The 16,226-nt window shown below is 40.1% G+C and overlaps 1 protein-coding gene across 1 annotated transcript; it reads right to left on the bottom strand.

Moving 5' to 3' along the window:
* Positions 1 to 1,200: 1,200 nt before the first annotated feature.
* NOL9 (nucleolar protein 9) lies at positions 1,201 to 7,699 on the bottom strand. Its single transcript, XM_053451682.1, has 12 exons — positions 7,388 to 7,699; positions 6,471 to 6,690; positions 6,009 to 6,139; positions 5,774 to 5,909; positions 5,151 to 5,247; positions 4,654 to 4,751; positions 4,385 to 4,546; positions 3,412 to 3,703; positions 2,964 to 3,075; positions 2,493 to 2,670; positions 2,210 to 2,343; positions 1,201 to 1,707 (listed from the first exon to the last, which is right to left on the bottom strand). Exons 1-12 carry the CDS (start codon positions 7,616 to 7,618, stop codon positions 1,597 to 1,599), a joined length of 1,902 nt encoding a protein of 633 aa, XP_053307657.1. The 5' UTR covers positions 7,619 to 7,699; the 3' UTR covers positions 1,201 to 1,596.
* Positions 7,700 to 16,226: the final 8,527 nt, after the last annotated feature.

Here is a 16,226-nt window from a genome sequence, read left to right on the forward strand (position 1 = left end):
AATAAAGAGAATAATGAGAAAGCAGCTGCATTAGACCCGTTTGGAAGATCATAAACCTAAACTCCATAAACTCAGGGGGAAAAAAACCCTCCAAAGTACATTTACAGGGATCCTATAGGGACTGCCCCTCGAAATACACATCATGCATGATAGAGAAGAACCTCCACCTTTAAAGAAATGTTATAATATTTGTATTATTACTATATTATCTCATCTGTATCCACAATTCTACATTCTGGTAAATAAAATTAAAAAAAATAAAAAAAAATGCTAAGTTTATGTGAGTTCATCCAGAAACACGTTATATCCACAAACAGGCATTTCTTTACAAAAAACCAGACCATGAGTATATCTGAAGTGCTCAGAGACATGTTTACATACGAGGCTTTTAAAATGCCTCGTACCAAACTTCTTCTGTCTTAAAAGCAGGAGAATTAGCATCAAAATGAGATATATCTTTAAAATTGTTTATTTTAGAGAGAAATTAAACATTTTGTTGTAACGGGGCAGCGTTCCAATCTTCTGGGAAGCACAATATCGAAAAGAATATTCCAATAAACAATAAGAAGTCACTAGCAAATCTTTTTTAAAGTCCTTTTAAGATTGGTCTACCTGGCTACATAAGAACGAACAACTCTGTATGCAGGCTATGGATGGGCTCCTGTGGGTCTAGAATGGAGGCTGTTCATATCCTTACATTTCTAACTTTTTGTTATTTAGTAAAAGTAATAGGAATCACTTGGGTTATTATTACTAGAGCTGAAGAAAATTCAAGAAAATTAGCAGAAAAAAATCCAAAAAAAAAATGCTTTTAGTCGTCTCTGAGCCATTTTGCCTTTAATCTCTGCCTCTCGTGGAGTCTTAGGGATTTATTTACTAAACTGGGTGTTTGCAGAGCAGTTATTTCAAAGGACCAAGTTCACTATAAACTGTATGAATGCTGAACAGACGTTGGGAAGTTTCACGTCCGAGTAATGAAGTTACGGAGATTGATTGAAAGACATCTAAATGATTCAAAGGGAAAACCCCCATGGAAAATAAATACTCCTTGGCATAACCCCCAGTGATGTAAACATCAATAACCCCCCAGTTCTGTATGCAGCCCATCATAACGAGGTCCATGAACTACAATTCACCTCCAATCTCCAGTTTTAGTTAAGAAAACCCTTTAGTTTCTCATTTACTCTTTGATGCTTTGTTAAAGCGCCCGTTACCCCGCGCATGTATAAAAATTTGGACTAAAAATACTGGGACTTCTACGTTAAGACTCAATCCCGTTCACGACCTTGTAGCTCATTTTATTTTTTGGTAATAAAAAATACTCTGTAAATATGAAACAAGTTTGTCAGAAGTTTGCACTATAAATCATTTCTTCCGCTTAACCAATATTTTTTACAAATTTGCTTTGTTTTAACAAACAACTTTTATTGACAAACTCATGGCAGAACAAGTCTTTGTAAACAGAACTTTATGTAGAAAAAAAACAAACATATTTACACAATGATATTCTATGGGTTCTTGGCCACCGGGAAAGTGGGAATAATTTAAAACAAAACGATTCAATTTACTTTATGATCCCTGGATTTTTTTTGGGTATTATTGGTGTTCCCGTCTCTTTAACTGCTTGTTTTTCTTCATTTTGCCGGCTCCATAAATGGTAAAGTCATAGTCTGAAGTTACATATGGAATTTCCCCTTTAATTCCAGGCTGTAGTAAGAAAAATAATATAAATAAATAGTAGGAAAAAAATATCACCCTGTAAACTACGATATATAGCTCTGGTTATCTTTTGTCACAGCTTTATTTATTCTGCAATTATGTATGTCAACCCCAAGTATCGCGGTTCAGGCCTGGACCGAATGTCTTCTTTCTGGCTTTGCTCATAACGTATCGTATTCTTTAAAAAGACATCTTGCAAAAGAAGTCCCCGGTGCCCGGAGAATTAGTCTGAAGGGAGATTGTCAATCACTATTGGGATTTTTGATAATAAAACCCTATTTCCAAACTCCTATAGATAAATATAACATGGCTCTTTATCTCAAGGTATGTTACAAAACCCAACGTCAATATTCAGTGTGGCCCCAATTATTATGTGTTAATTAGTACAGCCTGAAAATGTGGATATTGGTACTAACCAATAATTAAAGTAACGCACCAAGGATTGATGGCGTTTTTTGCATCAATAAATAAGACAAAAAGAAGAAATTACCTGGTTCTTCAAGATGGAATGAGGAATGGAAATGTTTCCAATCAGCAGACAGTTTACCGTTCGTAGGGTCTCGGGCGGAACTGGCGTTAGGATGTGGTATACTTTTCTCTCCATGTTAATCCCCCGAACAATTCCTAACAAAGAGCCATTTACAGACCTATTAGTCTCCTTTGACACAAAAGCAACCAAAAACGACTAATCCGGCACATTTTCAGTAGGAGCGTAACGTGAATGCGTCGATACGTTATTGGGAGGAATTGGAATATACTTTGAATACACTCACCAAATCCCAAGCAGTCACAGATTGGCGTCTGAGTTAATATCACAGGGCCATCGTTCACGCTGTTAATATCATCTAGCATCCGGCAGAGCCCGACCCAGCTGGCGTTGACCGAGTACATGATGTGCGAAGGGGCAACATCTGAATGAATGACACGCAATGCGACCGCGTTAAACGGCACCTGTAAAAGAACAGAACATGAATCTCTTCTATCGCAAGACATGCGTCACACTATAGAGGTCTTGGGAAATTATTATACAGGAGTCATATTATATATTTATTATTATTTTTTGTTTTATATAGAGCCATCAAATATATAAATATATATATATATCACTACCACTGATCCAACCCCCATCCCTATGATGATCGGAAACTAATTTAAAGTCACTTCCCCCTTGCCTACAGAACTTTAATTAGGGATGTTAACTTGCTGCAAGGACAAGAAAAAGGTCATTTGAAACAAAGTCTTACCTCATAGGGCAGCATACTGTTTAATGGAATAACCTGTTCAGGGTCAAACTGCTGCAACTTGCTGACATAGCCCAGCATCGCGAGATCGCGCAAGATTCCACTATGGCATCGCCTTAAAAAGATAGGACAGGTTAAAGGTCGGGCTTTATTCACAACCAAATTCCAGTTCTTCATTCAGGTTAGGTTGAGGACCACGTAGCTTCCACGGACATTGATACATAAGGGAATATAGGTCTGCAGACAAACTTGAGAGACTATCCGTGTGTCTTGCATCGGAGTCGTGTGGATGTCTGCCGGGTCCACGGAGCAGACAGAATCTGCCATGTCATCATTTTAAGGATTTTATCACTTAGGACAAAGCGCTGCATCTTTATAACTGTATTAATCACTTGAAGGTTTAATTAAAACAGTCCAATGAAGGGAAAAGTTAAGCTCTGGTTCCACTTACACATTTCCGGCCTCTCCTGCTCCACTGAAATCAGTCTCGAGGGGAATGAGAGAATGTCCCACAGACTTATAATAAAGGCCATCTGCATAGTCTGGTTCTTCGTCTTCAGAAATCTCTATTCCCAAGTCTCTGCTTTGGGCTCGATAGCTACTTTTGGTAAGGAAGCCAGGGGCGTTTTCAACGTAGCTCAGCGTCAGGGGCTCCATGTCATTAATACCCTTAGCGTTGATTTGAACAATGTGACTCGGGGACATAAGACGAATCAAATCGATTAGAAGCAGCAGCCCGGATCCTAAAAACAAAAGGAACGTATATGACTTGTGCTGAAAGGGGACACACGTTAATACTCAGCAATAACATGATGAAAACGTAAAGAATATTATCGGCCAAAGCCGTGTTACTGACTTTTACAACACTGTTCAAAAGTTTGGGGTCACTGAGCTGTTTCCATGGAAAACAAGGACATTTCTGGCTGTAAACACAATTGCAGAAGGGTTTTCCAACCATTAATTAGCCTTTTAAACTAAAACTTGGATCAGCGAAACAAACGTGCCTTTGGAACACAGGAGTGATGGGAGTGATAAAGGACCATTGGAACACAGGAGTGATGGGAGTGATAAAGGGCCGTTGGAACACAGGAGTGATGGGAGTGATAAAGGGCCGTTGGAACACAGGAGTGATGGGAGTGATAAAGGGCCATTAGAACACAGGAGTGATGGGAGTGATAAAGGGCCATTAGAACACAGGAGTGATGGGAGTGATAAAGGGCTCTGTACGCCTATGAAGATGTTCCATTAAAAATCATTTACAACATTAACCCCATCTGCGCTGGATTTCTGATCCATTTCATGTTATTTTAACGGACAAAATTTGCTTTTCTTTCAAAAACAAGGAAATTGCTAAGTGACTCCCAACTATTGAACGGCGGCGTACGTCGACTATAAACAAATACAAAGCGACTGCTCGTTGTTACCTTTTACCCATCCCATCGTGTTGACAATCAGAGGATGTTCTCTTTTATGAGACACGATGACATATTTCACCGATTCGATAAACCGCTCCATATCTTGTTCGCAGCTGGTTTCCCCAAAGTAAACCATTTTATGCGGGTCCCGTTGGTGAGTGAAGGGTGGACCTATCGTCAAAACATATAAAAAAGCTCAAGCTATTTGGGTAAAAACATTGTGGAATCTCAGTATACCATAAACCCTACACGGCGACACTGAACCTTCAATCTCTTACCGAGAACTGGTTTTGTAACATGCATCAAGGCCACACATCCCGGAGGAGTGAATTCGGTTTGCCCCAAGTCACACTCAAGGTAGCCAACGCATGATATGCTTAGAAGGAGAGACAATTTAAGGCATTTTAGATTAACAAGTAAAAGACAATGACAAATCTAAATATCCTTCCATTACAGTTTACCCACCAAAAAAATGAAGCAAAATTCTATTAAAATTGTAAAAATATATATATTTATACACATAAATAATTTAATAGATGTTATTTTCTTACAACACACATTTTATTGTAAAAACCTACTAAGAATTTTAATTATGGGACTATATATATATATTATTATTATTTATTATTATCCTTTATTTATATAGCGCCAACAGTTTACGCAGCGCTTAATACAATACATAAATTCAAGGGATATGACAAGACAAGAATTGACAGACTAAGACAAACCGATACATTTGGTGGATACAGATATATATATATTTTTTTTTACTTACTGGTTTAATAATTGGTTGATTAGACATCTATTGAAAGTTGATTTCCCAACATTTTTTGGACCGCAAACAAGAATGATAGGGCAGCCACTATCTTCTTCTGCAATAAACAAGATAAAGAAATAACCATTTTTGTGCTGTCAAAGGGTTAATAGTACAGAGATACTAAATAGATTTTTACAGATATTTCATTATTTTAATCGACTGAGTTCATCTGAAGGGCTACGTCAGCTATAGGAGAAAATAAATTGCCATGGCTCCATTTAACAAGCATTTTTATTTGGTCAAAATATAATAGTATAGAAAATTAGGAGGCCAGCCAACGATGTAGAATTAATACAGAATTATTGGCAGCTGATCATGTGATCGGCTTTTGTACCAACATTGGGAAAAGTAAATTATTATATATATATAGATAGATAGATAGATAGATAGATAATCTATTTATAACATAATAATATAAAATATAATTAATTACATTTATATGTAATATAATAATATATATTTATAATAAACAAAAATTACTAAAACAGGAAGCAGTTATGGTTTGTGAAGAATGACACATGTACATGAGCTGCGAGGACTACATAAATCCATAGGTTTATAACCCGCTTCTTAACGCTTACCTACACACGCGCGAACTAACTGCTGCACTGCCGACACATACTCGTCGGGCATTCTGATGCCGCTATTTACATCACGATCTTCAATTCCCACGGAACTTAGAACCTTGCTGTCAAACGACGGTGAACGTTTTTCTTTCTGTTAATAAAAAAATAAGTTAAAATTTAATGACTAGTGATTTTTCAATCAATGGATATTCAGAGCTACGTGAAAAGTGCTGAAACTAATAGAGTTTACCAATTTTGTAGAGAATATAGTGGCGTAATCTGGGTGACTGCGGATATAATTTGTTGCTGCATCTTCTATACGTTCCAGCAGAATAATGGAAGACGTGGACTTAAAGTTTTTCATCACAGCCCGTCTACAATCTAGAAGAGATCAGAGTTTTTGTTAGGAAGTACGGGGGAGAGGAAAACCAGGAGGCATATTTTATTTTTCTGTTTTAAAACTTGGGAGTGATAAAGGGCCATTGGAACACAGGAGTGATGGGAGTGATAGCCATTGGAACACAGAAGTAATGGGAGTGATAAAAAGCCATTGGAACACAGGAGTGATGGGAGTGATAAATCTGATCCATTTCATGTTATTTTAATGGACACAATTTGCTTTTCTTTCAAAAACAAGGACCCCAAACTTTTAAACGGTAGTGAATACACAATCACGCGGGAGAATCAAACTCAGCAGTAACTCCAGCGTTACCCAGAGACAGATATCCTCGCAGCATTGATCTGGCCTCCATGCGGATCTCTTTTCGCGTCTTGGATGACTTCTTGTTCAGGAGTCCTTCGATGGTCAGCGGTGAATGTGTGTTCGGAGAGAACAGCTCGTAGGCAGCCTGGCTCCGGTGGATGACGTAGCCCAGTACCTGCACACTGCCGTACAGACACGTCAAACTGCACTTGCCGTTGAAAGTAAGTTTCTAAAACGTGAAAACGAAGCGTGAAAATTCCTCATTACCAAAGTTACCCAAATACTTATTTTATTGGTTCAGCTGCAGCTGCACTAGCTAAAGCTTCAGTGACCGGCTTGATATATTAGCTGGCAACCGGAGCATCAACTGGCATCACCGCTTCCTACAAGAGTGCGCGTTATATTGCAAACCATATGCGGCAAGAGACTTGAGTTTAAAAGGCAAGTCCCATGGTAGAATATTTATTGGTAACACTTAATTCGAGTCCACTACCTGCGGTTTGGAACGACTCGAGGCGAGACATGTTGGTTGCCCTTTAATGCTACGTGACATTATTAAAGGGGATCAGAGTACCGTCAGCTCCTGGCGGCACTGCGCACGCTTACGTATCTATTCCTCCACTAATCATATGTTTTCTTCCGTTTAATTCTGTTCAGTTTATTTTTTTTAGCGATCGGTAAGAAGAACTTAACACGAAGTCTACGTGAAAAGAATAAGCGATTGGTGAAACGTGGCTAGGCCTAAAAGCCTAATAATAATAATAATAAAAATGGCACAGGCATGGCACATAGCGCAGCTCAACCTGCAGCCTAAACCTTTCATTAGCCGAGCCTGCCTGAGGATGATGTGGGTTGCAGTACAGGCACAGCTACAGGATGCCCGCTGCTCGGACCAGCCATGCCCAGTAACCATGGAAACCACTGACCTGCCCAGGGGCCAGGACAGTCGCACAGATGCCATCCTCTACCAGTATGGCCGGCGATTCCCGGCTCTGCTCATCGCCTTCGGATGTGCTAGGCCTCTGCGGGCAGTTTTCGACCTCGGTAGCCGCTTTGCAGCGCTCAGCCAAGGTACGACGGGCCCGTACCGACCCGTTCTTCGCCGGCCGGTTCCTGGAGGAGGCTCCGGGCCACGCACACTGTGGCCTATGCTTCATGTTAGGCACCGAGTGAGGGCCAGCGAACCCCAAGCGTGCGCCAGGAGCCAGGCTCGAGTCCTACGGTACAGAAGAGGGAGGCGGGACAACCATGCTTCCCCCGGTGCCTAAGAATTACTGGCTCTGTGTCGGTAAAGATAGAGCGCTTTCTGAATCCCAGGGTGAACTATGTTTGTCCCGCACACTGCATCGCCGCGACTAGCTCCGCCTACATTGCGCTGATTGGTTCAATTAGGCCTGAGGTGAAGAATGAATTAAATAAAGTTCTTTGGGACAAACAGAAGCTTGTGAGCGTGTTCCTCCTCAGCAGCCTCCTGCACTGCTTAGGACTCAGTGTCACTTACATAATATACCCGAATCTGACGCAAAATTATCAGCCAATAGATGCTTTCCAAATGTAACTATTTAATTTCCACAGAAATGACGTCACTTTCCTGGCTTTGGAGCTCCATAATCCCAATTAAAGTTTTCAGGACAGTTGCGATGTCCTGTGTTATTACATAGCCTTTTTCCCTCCCCTGATGTCTTTTCCATGAGCACAGAATGTATGCTGTGTGGGAGTGCGTCCAGCGGTGTATTCTTACCCAGGCTACCTATGTAGCATAACCGGGTGCCTAATTGCCCTATTAGAGATCATACACTGGAGCGCCGCGTCTAACCAGCACAGCCTCAGTTGTGACTGTTCCCACGTCCATGTATCCACAGCGCCGGCACTCGGCGTGGTAGACGGCGGCCACAGATTAAAGTGGTATAGGGAGGCTGGGGTAATGCCCTGGGTTTGGCCGAGGATGTCTCAGCCGAGATACGACTCTGAGGGTATCGCAGGGTTCTACAGCCCTAAAAGTCTCAATAATGTGTATAGAAACAGCAGGAAATTAAGTGCTTTCTTCATATGAATGATTTATTCAGTTCCATAAATAGCCATCTTCTCAGCTTTTTGGCCAACGCCAAGAGTGGCTTCTGTGATGGGTGCAAACACTTGAATCTGGCCTTAAGGTGACAGAAAAGGGCTTCCTGATCCCCCGAGGAGATCCCAACCTGGGGGCGTGCTCAACCATCTGGTATCTTATGAGTGGTGTGTTTGGCACATCATATTGGTAGTTGTTGGAAGCACATGTGGAGAACTGATGGTCCTTCTACTCCACCATTTATTACTTCCCTTGGTCCTTGGCTGGCAGGTTGTGAAGAAAGTTTATTACAGAATAAGTCTGCAGGCAAACACAGACATTGATAGGGACAAGGCTGCCTTACTGAAAAATGCCACAGTAGAGCCAGATACAAGTAGATTCATCTTATTGATGATGGTTACGCCTTTTGGTTCCCACCTCTCTTTGAGAGGCTTAAGTGGTCCCTTCATGGCACTTCTTGGGGGGAACTTAGAAGATCCATCCCCATGTAACTGGCTTTGGCTGAGGAAGGGAAGAAAGAGAAGCAAATCCCTACAGAGAGTGAACATTTTCAGCCACCATCCACCTTCTTCATTTTAGATATAGATGAGCAAGAAGAACATCTATCAGTAGGTCACATAAAAAGTCTTGGTGAAGCCCTACCTCCCAGCCGTGACCCCATGAAACAAGACTGTCCGCTTTGGCCATTTAAAGTGTTTGTGCAAATTGAACCCACATGTGCCACAAATAGCAGGCTAATGATGCTCCTACACCCCGATTAGGAGAAAACATTTCAAAAGGATAACGTGCTGTCTGAGATAGAAGAGTGAAGGCCATCATAACCTTCAATGGCAATCAGCATCTCTTAAGTACAATAAGCCTGCTTTGTTTTAACTTTGAAGTGTTCATTGAAATGAGCTATCCATATTATTTGCATAACCACCATCAGTAAATGCAGCTCCTATGTGTTGCTGAGCCAGTCGCTAATATCTTCTGTAATGGATACTTAAAACGCACGGACGTGTTTATAAATATATACACTCACTCATTAGTAGGACACATTATTTGCGTAACAATCAGAATGGGATCTGGCACAAATGCCCCGTGTGCTGGTGGCCGATAGGGTTTAATATTTACTCATGGGGTCCTGCAGTGTGGGTATAAAGACGTAAAGCACGTATCCAGATGATGGCCACACTTATGTTATTTGGTGGCAACTGGCCTTAAAGTCCCGGGACCTCTCAGTAATCCCGTTCCTGGCAACAACCATTATAGGAAAGCATGTTCCCCAATCCAATTCATTACACATTGGCGTGGCACTTACTTAAAATCAGTGGTTGTGCTTTCTGCACAGGGGCTCGCAGTGCCGTCGCTGGAACCGACCGCCGGTGAGGATATCACATGAACGGAGATGTGTTCGGCCGAATAAATTTCCTACATGGGATATAGCTGAATTATGGTGGAAATGGGTAAATGGGAGGATACCACGAAAATGATACCACGATGGGACACCACGGACATTTAAAGGGACCTTGCAGCGATCTATGCATTAAAGAGTTTACATTGCCTCGGGTGTCTCTTTAACGCGATACGAGAGAGTAACATATATAAAAGAAAACGAGAGCTTGGATGGGAAACTCACAATTCTCATCTGATATTAAATTCTATATCGCGCTCTTGAGGACTCGTCGTCTCTCCCTGGTTTTTAGCAGTTCTTTATGGCATTCGTGTTTGGATAAAATTGGTTTTGCTCCTAAAGTTTCCTCTTTCGTATTGGTTTTGTTGCCACAGCAATCAATGGGATCTTCATACACAAATACGGTATGCTGATTTTGTGGTTGGGACCAGTACTTATAATGTGTATTTGGCCACCGCCGGCATCTCCACTACGGCAGAGCAAATATTACTATTAATAGACGGCGGGTCAGATATTTGCGAAAGACGGCTTGCTTGTTTTCTCGTGGGACATCTTAAGCACGCATCGCAACCCGGACTCGTAGCAAATTATGTTTGTTCTCACGACGTTTATTTCTTATTCCTATATCCTTCTTCATTTAAATATGATTTTTGGTTGTCAAATGAACTATAATAATGACTTTAGCACCCCTGGAGATTACATCATCGGAGGGTTATTCACTTTCCATCGAGCGCCCTTCTCTACGGTGTCGACTCCGCAGATCGATTATTGTGACATAAGGTAAGGGGACCGTGCATTTGGTATTACAATTTAATCTGTATATTCCCTGCTATATGAATCTGGAATATTAACCCTTTAATAGCCCATCATGAAGATTCTATGAAGTCGCCAAATGGCACTAGCACCTTTTCTCAAGAAAATCTTTACTTTATTACGTTATTAAACTGGCGTCACCTGCATTCAAGCAGGGATATCCACAAACCTGGGAACTCTCAGGTTTGACCCTGAGTCTCAGGGTTTTTGCACCAATCGCACAGTGTGGAGCATACATAGCCGGGCTATAACATAGAAACACTAAATATTGTCCTCACACCATACCCTCTAGATTGTAAGCTTGCGAGTCCAGCTCTCTCCTCCTAATGTATCGGTTTGTCTTAGTCTGTCAATTCTCATCTTGTCAGACCCCTTGAATATATGTATTGTATTAAGCGCTGCGTAGATTGTTGGGGCTATATAAATAAATGATAATAAAAATAATAATGATAATAATAATAATAGATAACCAAGTTTCCTTTTTTAAAAAGGAAAATCCCCTAAAAAATGTCATCCTGTATGCTTTTTTGATTTTTCCAATGACTTATTGCATAATAAAAACGTTATATCAGATGATAAAAAAATTTGAGACATGTTGACCGGTGTTTTTATAAAGCAGAAAAAAATACAGGGCCGAGCTTTGAATATTTGAAAAATAAGAAAATGTACCATTCTTTATCCACCATATTAAAACAAATGTGTATTAGGCACAGAAAAATAAGATATATACTTTTTATATATACTTTTTTAATTTTATGACCATGTTGTGCTTTCCTGTATAAAGGCGTACTAATATTATATTTAAATGTGCTTTTCTACTAATTACACATTTTCTAGGATGCTCAGCAACCTTAGCAGATTTGTCATTTAATTATTTTTGTAATTTTTTTTAGGACGCGTTTTCTGTTTCTATGGCAATAACCTATCAGTGTCTGCATTTGTGTCACATGACGATTAAGTATTCCCAGCAAAAAATGAAATAATCGTTTCTGGGAATGGTTTGGGTATTGAACAGTTCTAGGAATGAGGTTTCTAATGTTGACTTTTAAAGTGTTAAAGTTCAGCAGGAGGAGCCGGAATATAAGAATCACCTGCTGTCTTCTTCTTACAGCGCGACATTTAATGCCCACGGATACCACTTACTGCAAGCAATGAGATACAGCATCGCAAAAATCAACAATTCCAGTACTTTGCTTCCCAATATCACCCTCGGATATGATCTGTATGACGCCTGCTCGGAATCGGCCAATTTATACGGAACCCTGAAGGTTCTCTCCCAGTGCACAAAGTCTTATACTAACTCCAAAGCCATTGCGTTAGTCGGACCGGCAAGCAGTAGTTTTGCTTTTGTTACTGCAAGCATACTAGGAGTATTCCATATACCCCAGGTAGGTAGAATAAATAATAAAAAATATTTTTGCATGGGCTTTAAAAGAATTCCACATTTTTTAATCAGTTAATAGTTCCAATAATGAATTGGCTGACATCTGACCAATCAAAATTAGCCATAATGTTGACAAATATAAACATAAATGTATTTATGGCTCATGTAAACTAGAAGGTACTTACTGGCTTATTCACATATACATCTGGAAAATCAAGATTGTTTTAAATATTATTTTTAAATTATTTTAATTTGATTATTTTAATAATTTTTTTTAAAAAAATTACGATTTTTTTATTTTTCTATTATTTTTCAGATAAGTTATTCGGCCTCAAACGAGAGACTAAGCCGCAAACAGATTTTTCCTTCATTTCTCCGAACAATCCCGAGTGACAAACTTCAGGTGGAAGCCATGCTGCATATGCTACAGAGGTTCAATTGGACGTGGATCGCAGTTGTTGCCAGCGATGATGCTTACGGAAGGCAAGGCGTGCAAAACCTGTACAACTCGGTCAGCAACAATGGAATCTGTGTCGCTTATCAAGGAACCATCCCGATTACCATGGACAGAGCAGCCATTAGGACAATGGTGGAAAATATCAAGCAGACCAAAGTCAACGTCATAGTGGTCTTCGCTGCCTATGCCTATGCCAGGGTATTTTTTGAAGAAGTAGCTCAGGTAGACGTAACCGACTTGGTTTGGATTGGCAGCGAAAGCTGGTCGGTTGACTCACAAATCGGTAGTATTCCAAACATTAAGAAAATCGGCTCAGTGTTAGGGGTCTCAGTCACCCAGTTCAGTCTGCCGGGGCTTCTTGACTTTTATGTTGATTACATCAAGTCATTAAATGTGAGCTCCACTCGGAAATACGGCTGTAATCAAGGATGCCAGGAGTGCCAAACGTTCACCCTAGAGACCATGGCCATTCCGACCCAGTTTGCTATGTCTGCCTCCTTCAATGTTTATTCCGCTGTCCACGCAATTGCACATGGCTTGCATGAATTACTCAACTGCACGTCTGGACAATGCAGTAAGGAGACCGTTCATCCGTGGCAGGTGAGTATCCATGCCCAAACACCAATTGTAACCTAATAAGAAGCCTCACTAGAAGGAATTTGACCATTTTAATAAAAGTAAAATCTATGGGGTTATCCACAAAACCATGAGTGTGCGTTGAAGTGAAACATTTCGACTAAGAGCCTTCACTTTGCGTTATAAGAGAGCAACCACTGGTTCTGGTTCCCTCTTACACCATCCGAACGTAACCCTCCTGGGGTGATGAATGATATAAAATCTAGTTCAATGCCCCTTCTCTTTACCTGTTCATGTTCCTTTATGTCTTTTGACACTCACAGTCCTTCAATGTTTTCAGCTTCTAGAACAAGTGAAGAAGGTCAACTTTAGCCTCTACAACCATTCCATTTATTTTGATGAAAATGGAGATCCCATCACTGGTTATGACATTGTAATGTGGGACTGGAATGGAGGCAATCCGGCCTTCGATGTCATCGGCTCATTCAGTAATAATCCAAAAAGACTTGACCTGAAAAAAACTGTCACATGGCACACGAAGGACAACTCGGTAAGTCGTCTCACTGCCTGAGAACGTATCACTAAACCCTGAGTTTGTTATTGGGTGTCAATGGAACATGCTTGGGTGTCATTTCTTCTGCTCTTGTTGTATTGAGTATAGGTTCCAGAATCCATATGTTCCAAACAATGTGGAAAAGGCGAGAGGAGGGTACAGACCGGTTCTCATGTTTGCTGTTTTGAATGCATTCATTGCCCCAAAATGACCTTTCTGAATACAAGTGGTAAGTCAACATCTACAAAATATCATTCGAGAAGCTTTGTTGAGCCCAAAACATCTCAAATTCACAATTAAAACCATATCTAGAAGGGAAGGGCCCATTGTTCCAAATATCTTCTAGCCCCCTTTATTTTCTCTACCCAGTCTTTACTGTTAGGTATGAGTCCAAGGGTCTTAGATGTTCTAACAAGGATCTGAGTCTCCATCATAGCCTTTGGAGTACGATGCCACGGCCTAGCACTTGACTCCTTAACTACTCTATGAAAATAGTTATCTTGAAGGAGGTACAAATCCCTCTTGTAGCCCACCAGAGTAGCTGGACCCAAGTGCTCCATCTCAACTTTTCCCCCTCATGACCCTATTTATTACAGTACTGTTCAGACAGGCATTTGATGGTGGATCAGTCTTAAATTACTATTTATATAACATGTATTCTGCAGATCCGTACTCATGCCAACACTGTCAGCTTCACCAATGGTCACCATCACGGAGCGAAATATGTTACAACAGAACTTTGGAATACCTTTCATGGACTGAGCCGATCTCTGTTGTTCTCCTGGTTACAATTATAGTACTGTTGGTATTAATCGTCGGCATTTCAATTATTTTTGGGATGAACTTAAATACCCCCGTGGTTAAATCGGCCGGAGGAAAGATGTGTTTGGTGATGCTAACCTCTTTAGCGTTTTCGTGTTCTACACTGTACTGTTATTTTGGGAAACCAACTTCAGTCGGATGTATGATGAGACAGCCCGTCTTTGCGATAGGCTTTACTGTATGTTTTTCTTGCCTCGTGGTCCATGCCTTCCAGATTGTGTGTATTTTCAAAATGGCCACCCATCTGCCCAAAGTATATGAAATCTGGGTCAAGAAGAATGGTTCAGATATTTTTATTGTCGTAAGTTCTTTGGGGCAGATACTCATTTCTGTCATCTGGATAGCGGTAAAACCTCCAGTGCCAGTTGAAAATTACTCCACCTTTCCGGATCAAATCATTTTTAAATGTTCCGAGACCGACTCCGTTGGGTCGTTCCTTGAAATCATTTACATCGCAATCCTTTGTATGTTTTGTTTTATTTTCTGCTACATGGGAAAAGATCTACCGGAGAATTACAACGAAGCCAAATGCATCTCGTTCAGCCTGCTGGTGTACTTTTTCTCCTGGATTGGTTTTTTCACAACTTACATAGTGTATCAGGGGAAATACATCGCGGCCGTCAACGTGGTGGCCGTCTTAGCCAGCGTCTTTGGAATTGTCATTGGCTTCTTTACTCCGAAATGTTACGTCATCCTTTTTAGGAAGGAGTTAAACACCACGGAACATTTCAAAACAGCGATCCAAAACTATACAAAGAAACAATCGGAACAGTAGATTGGAATCACCTTACGTTTCAGAAAGCATATGTTCTAGAACACATACAATTCTTACGTCTTTAAGAAAACGTAATAGAGAAATTGTTATTGGGGTGAAAATCTGAAATTCTGATACATTTAACTCTACTTCCTTTGAAAAGGGAAAGGTGGACTCAAGAATAGACCTCAAGATCATTTCAATATTTTAATTTAAAAAAAAAAAAGTGAAACTTAATTTTCTGGTAAAAAAATAACAGTGTAATGTACTAGGAGGGCATTGTATTACTTTGCATTTTTTGTGGAAAAAAAAAACCCCAAAAACCAAAACAACTAAATTCAAATAAAAATAAGTGAAAGGAAATGCTGCCTCTGTAACGCAAAAACATCGGAAATCTTTTCTTCTTTGTATTTGCATGTTGATTAGGTGACCAGTATTATTAGTAGAGATTGGGTTTCTGCTGCTGTCTCATATAAGCTGTAATAAATTTGTTAGCTTCATTATATTTGTGCTGTAAATATATATAATAGGATCTTTTTTAGATGTAATATGTAAAACAATTGTTTCGTAGCATGATTCCTCTTTATTGTCTTTTTTGTTGCGCAAAATGAATGTCTGTTTTTCACTGTAAAATATTTCAGATTCATAAAAGGAACCTATCATTACATTTTGGTTTTGTGTGTTTTTTTTTTAATATTTGCTCAAGAGGTGGACTCCTGTATTTGAATTGCATCTGTATAATCACCCTGTGTGTAAAAGGTAGACCAGTTGTAGACTCTTTGCTACTTTGCACCTCGATAGACAACGACCACATGTCGCTGATGAAGACCATGATGAGGGGCTGAAACGTACATCTGTAATAGTGGTTGTCTTGTGTTGATATTATGAATCTTGATACAATATATATATTCAAGGGGTCTGACAAGACTAGTACTGACAGACTAA

The sequence above is a fragment of the Spea bombifrons genome, chromosome 12 (genome assembly GCF_027358695.1).
Source record: "Spea bombifrons isolate aSpeBom1 chromosome 12, aSpeBom1.2.pri, whole genome shotgun sequence".
Taxonomy (NCBI): Eukaryota; Metazoa; Chordata; class Amphibia; order Anura; family Pelobatidae; genus Spea; species Spea bombifrons.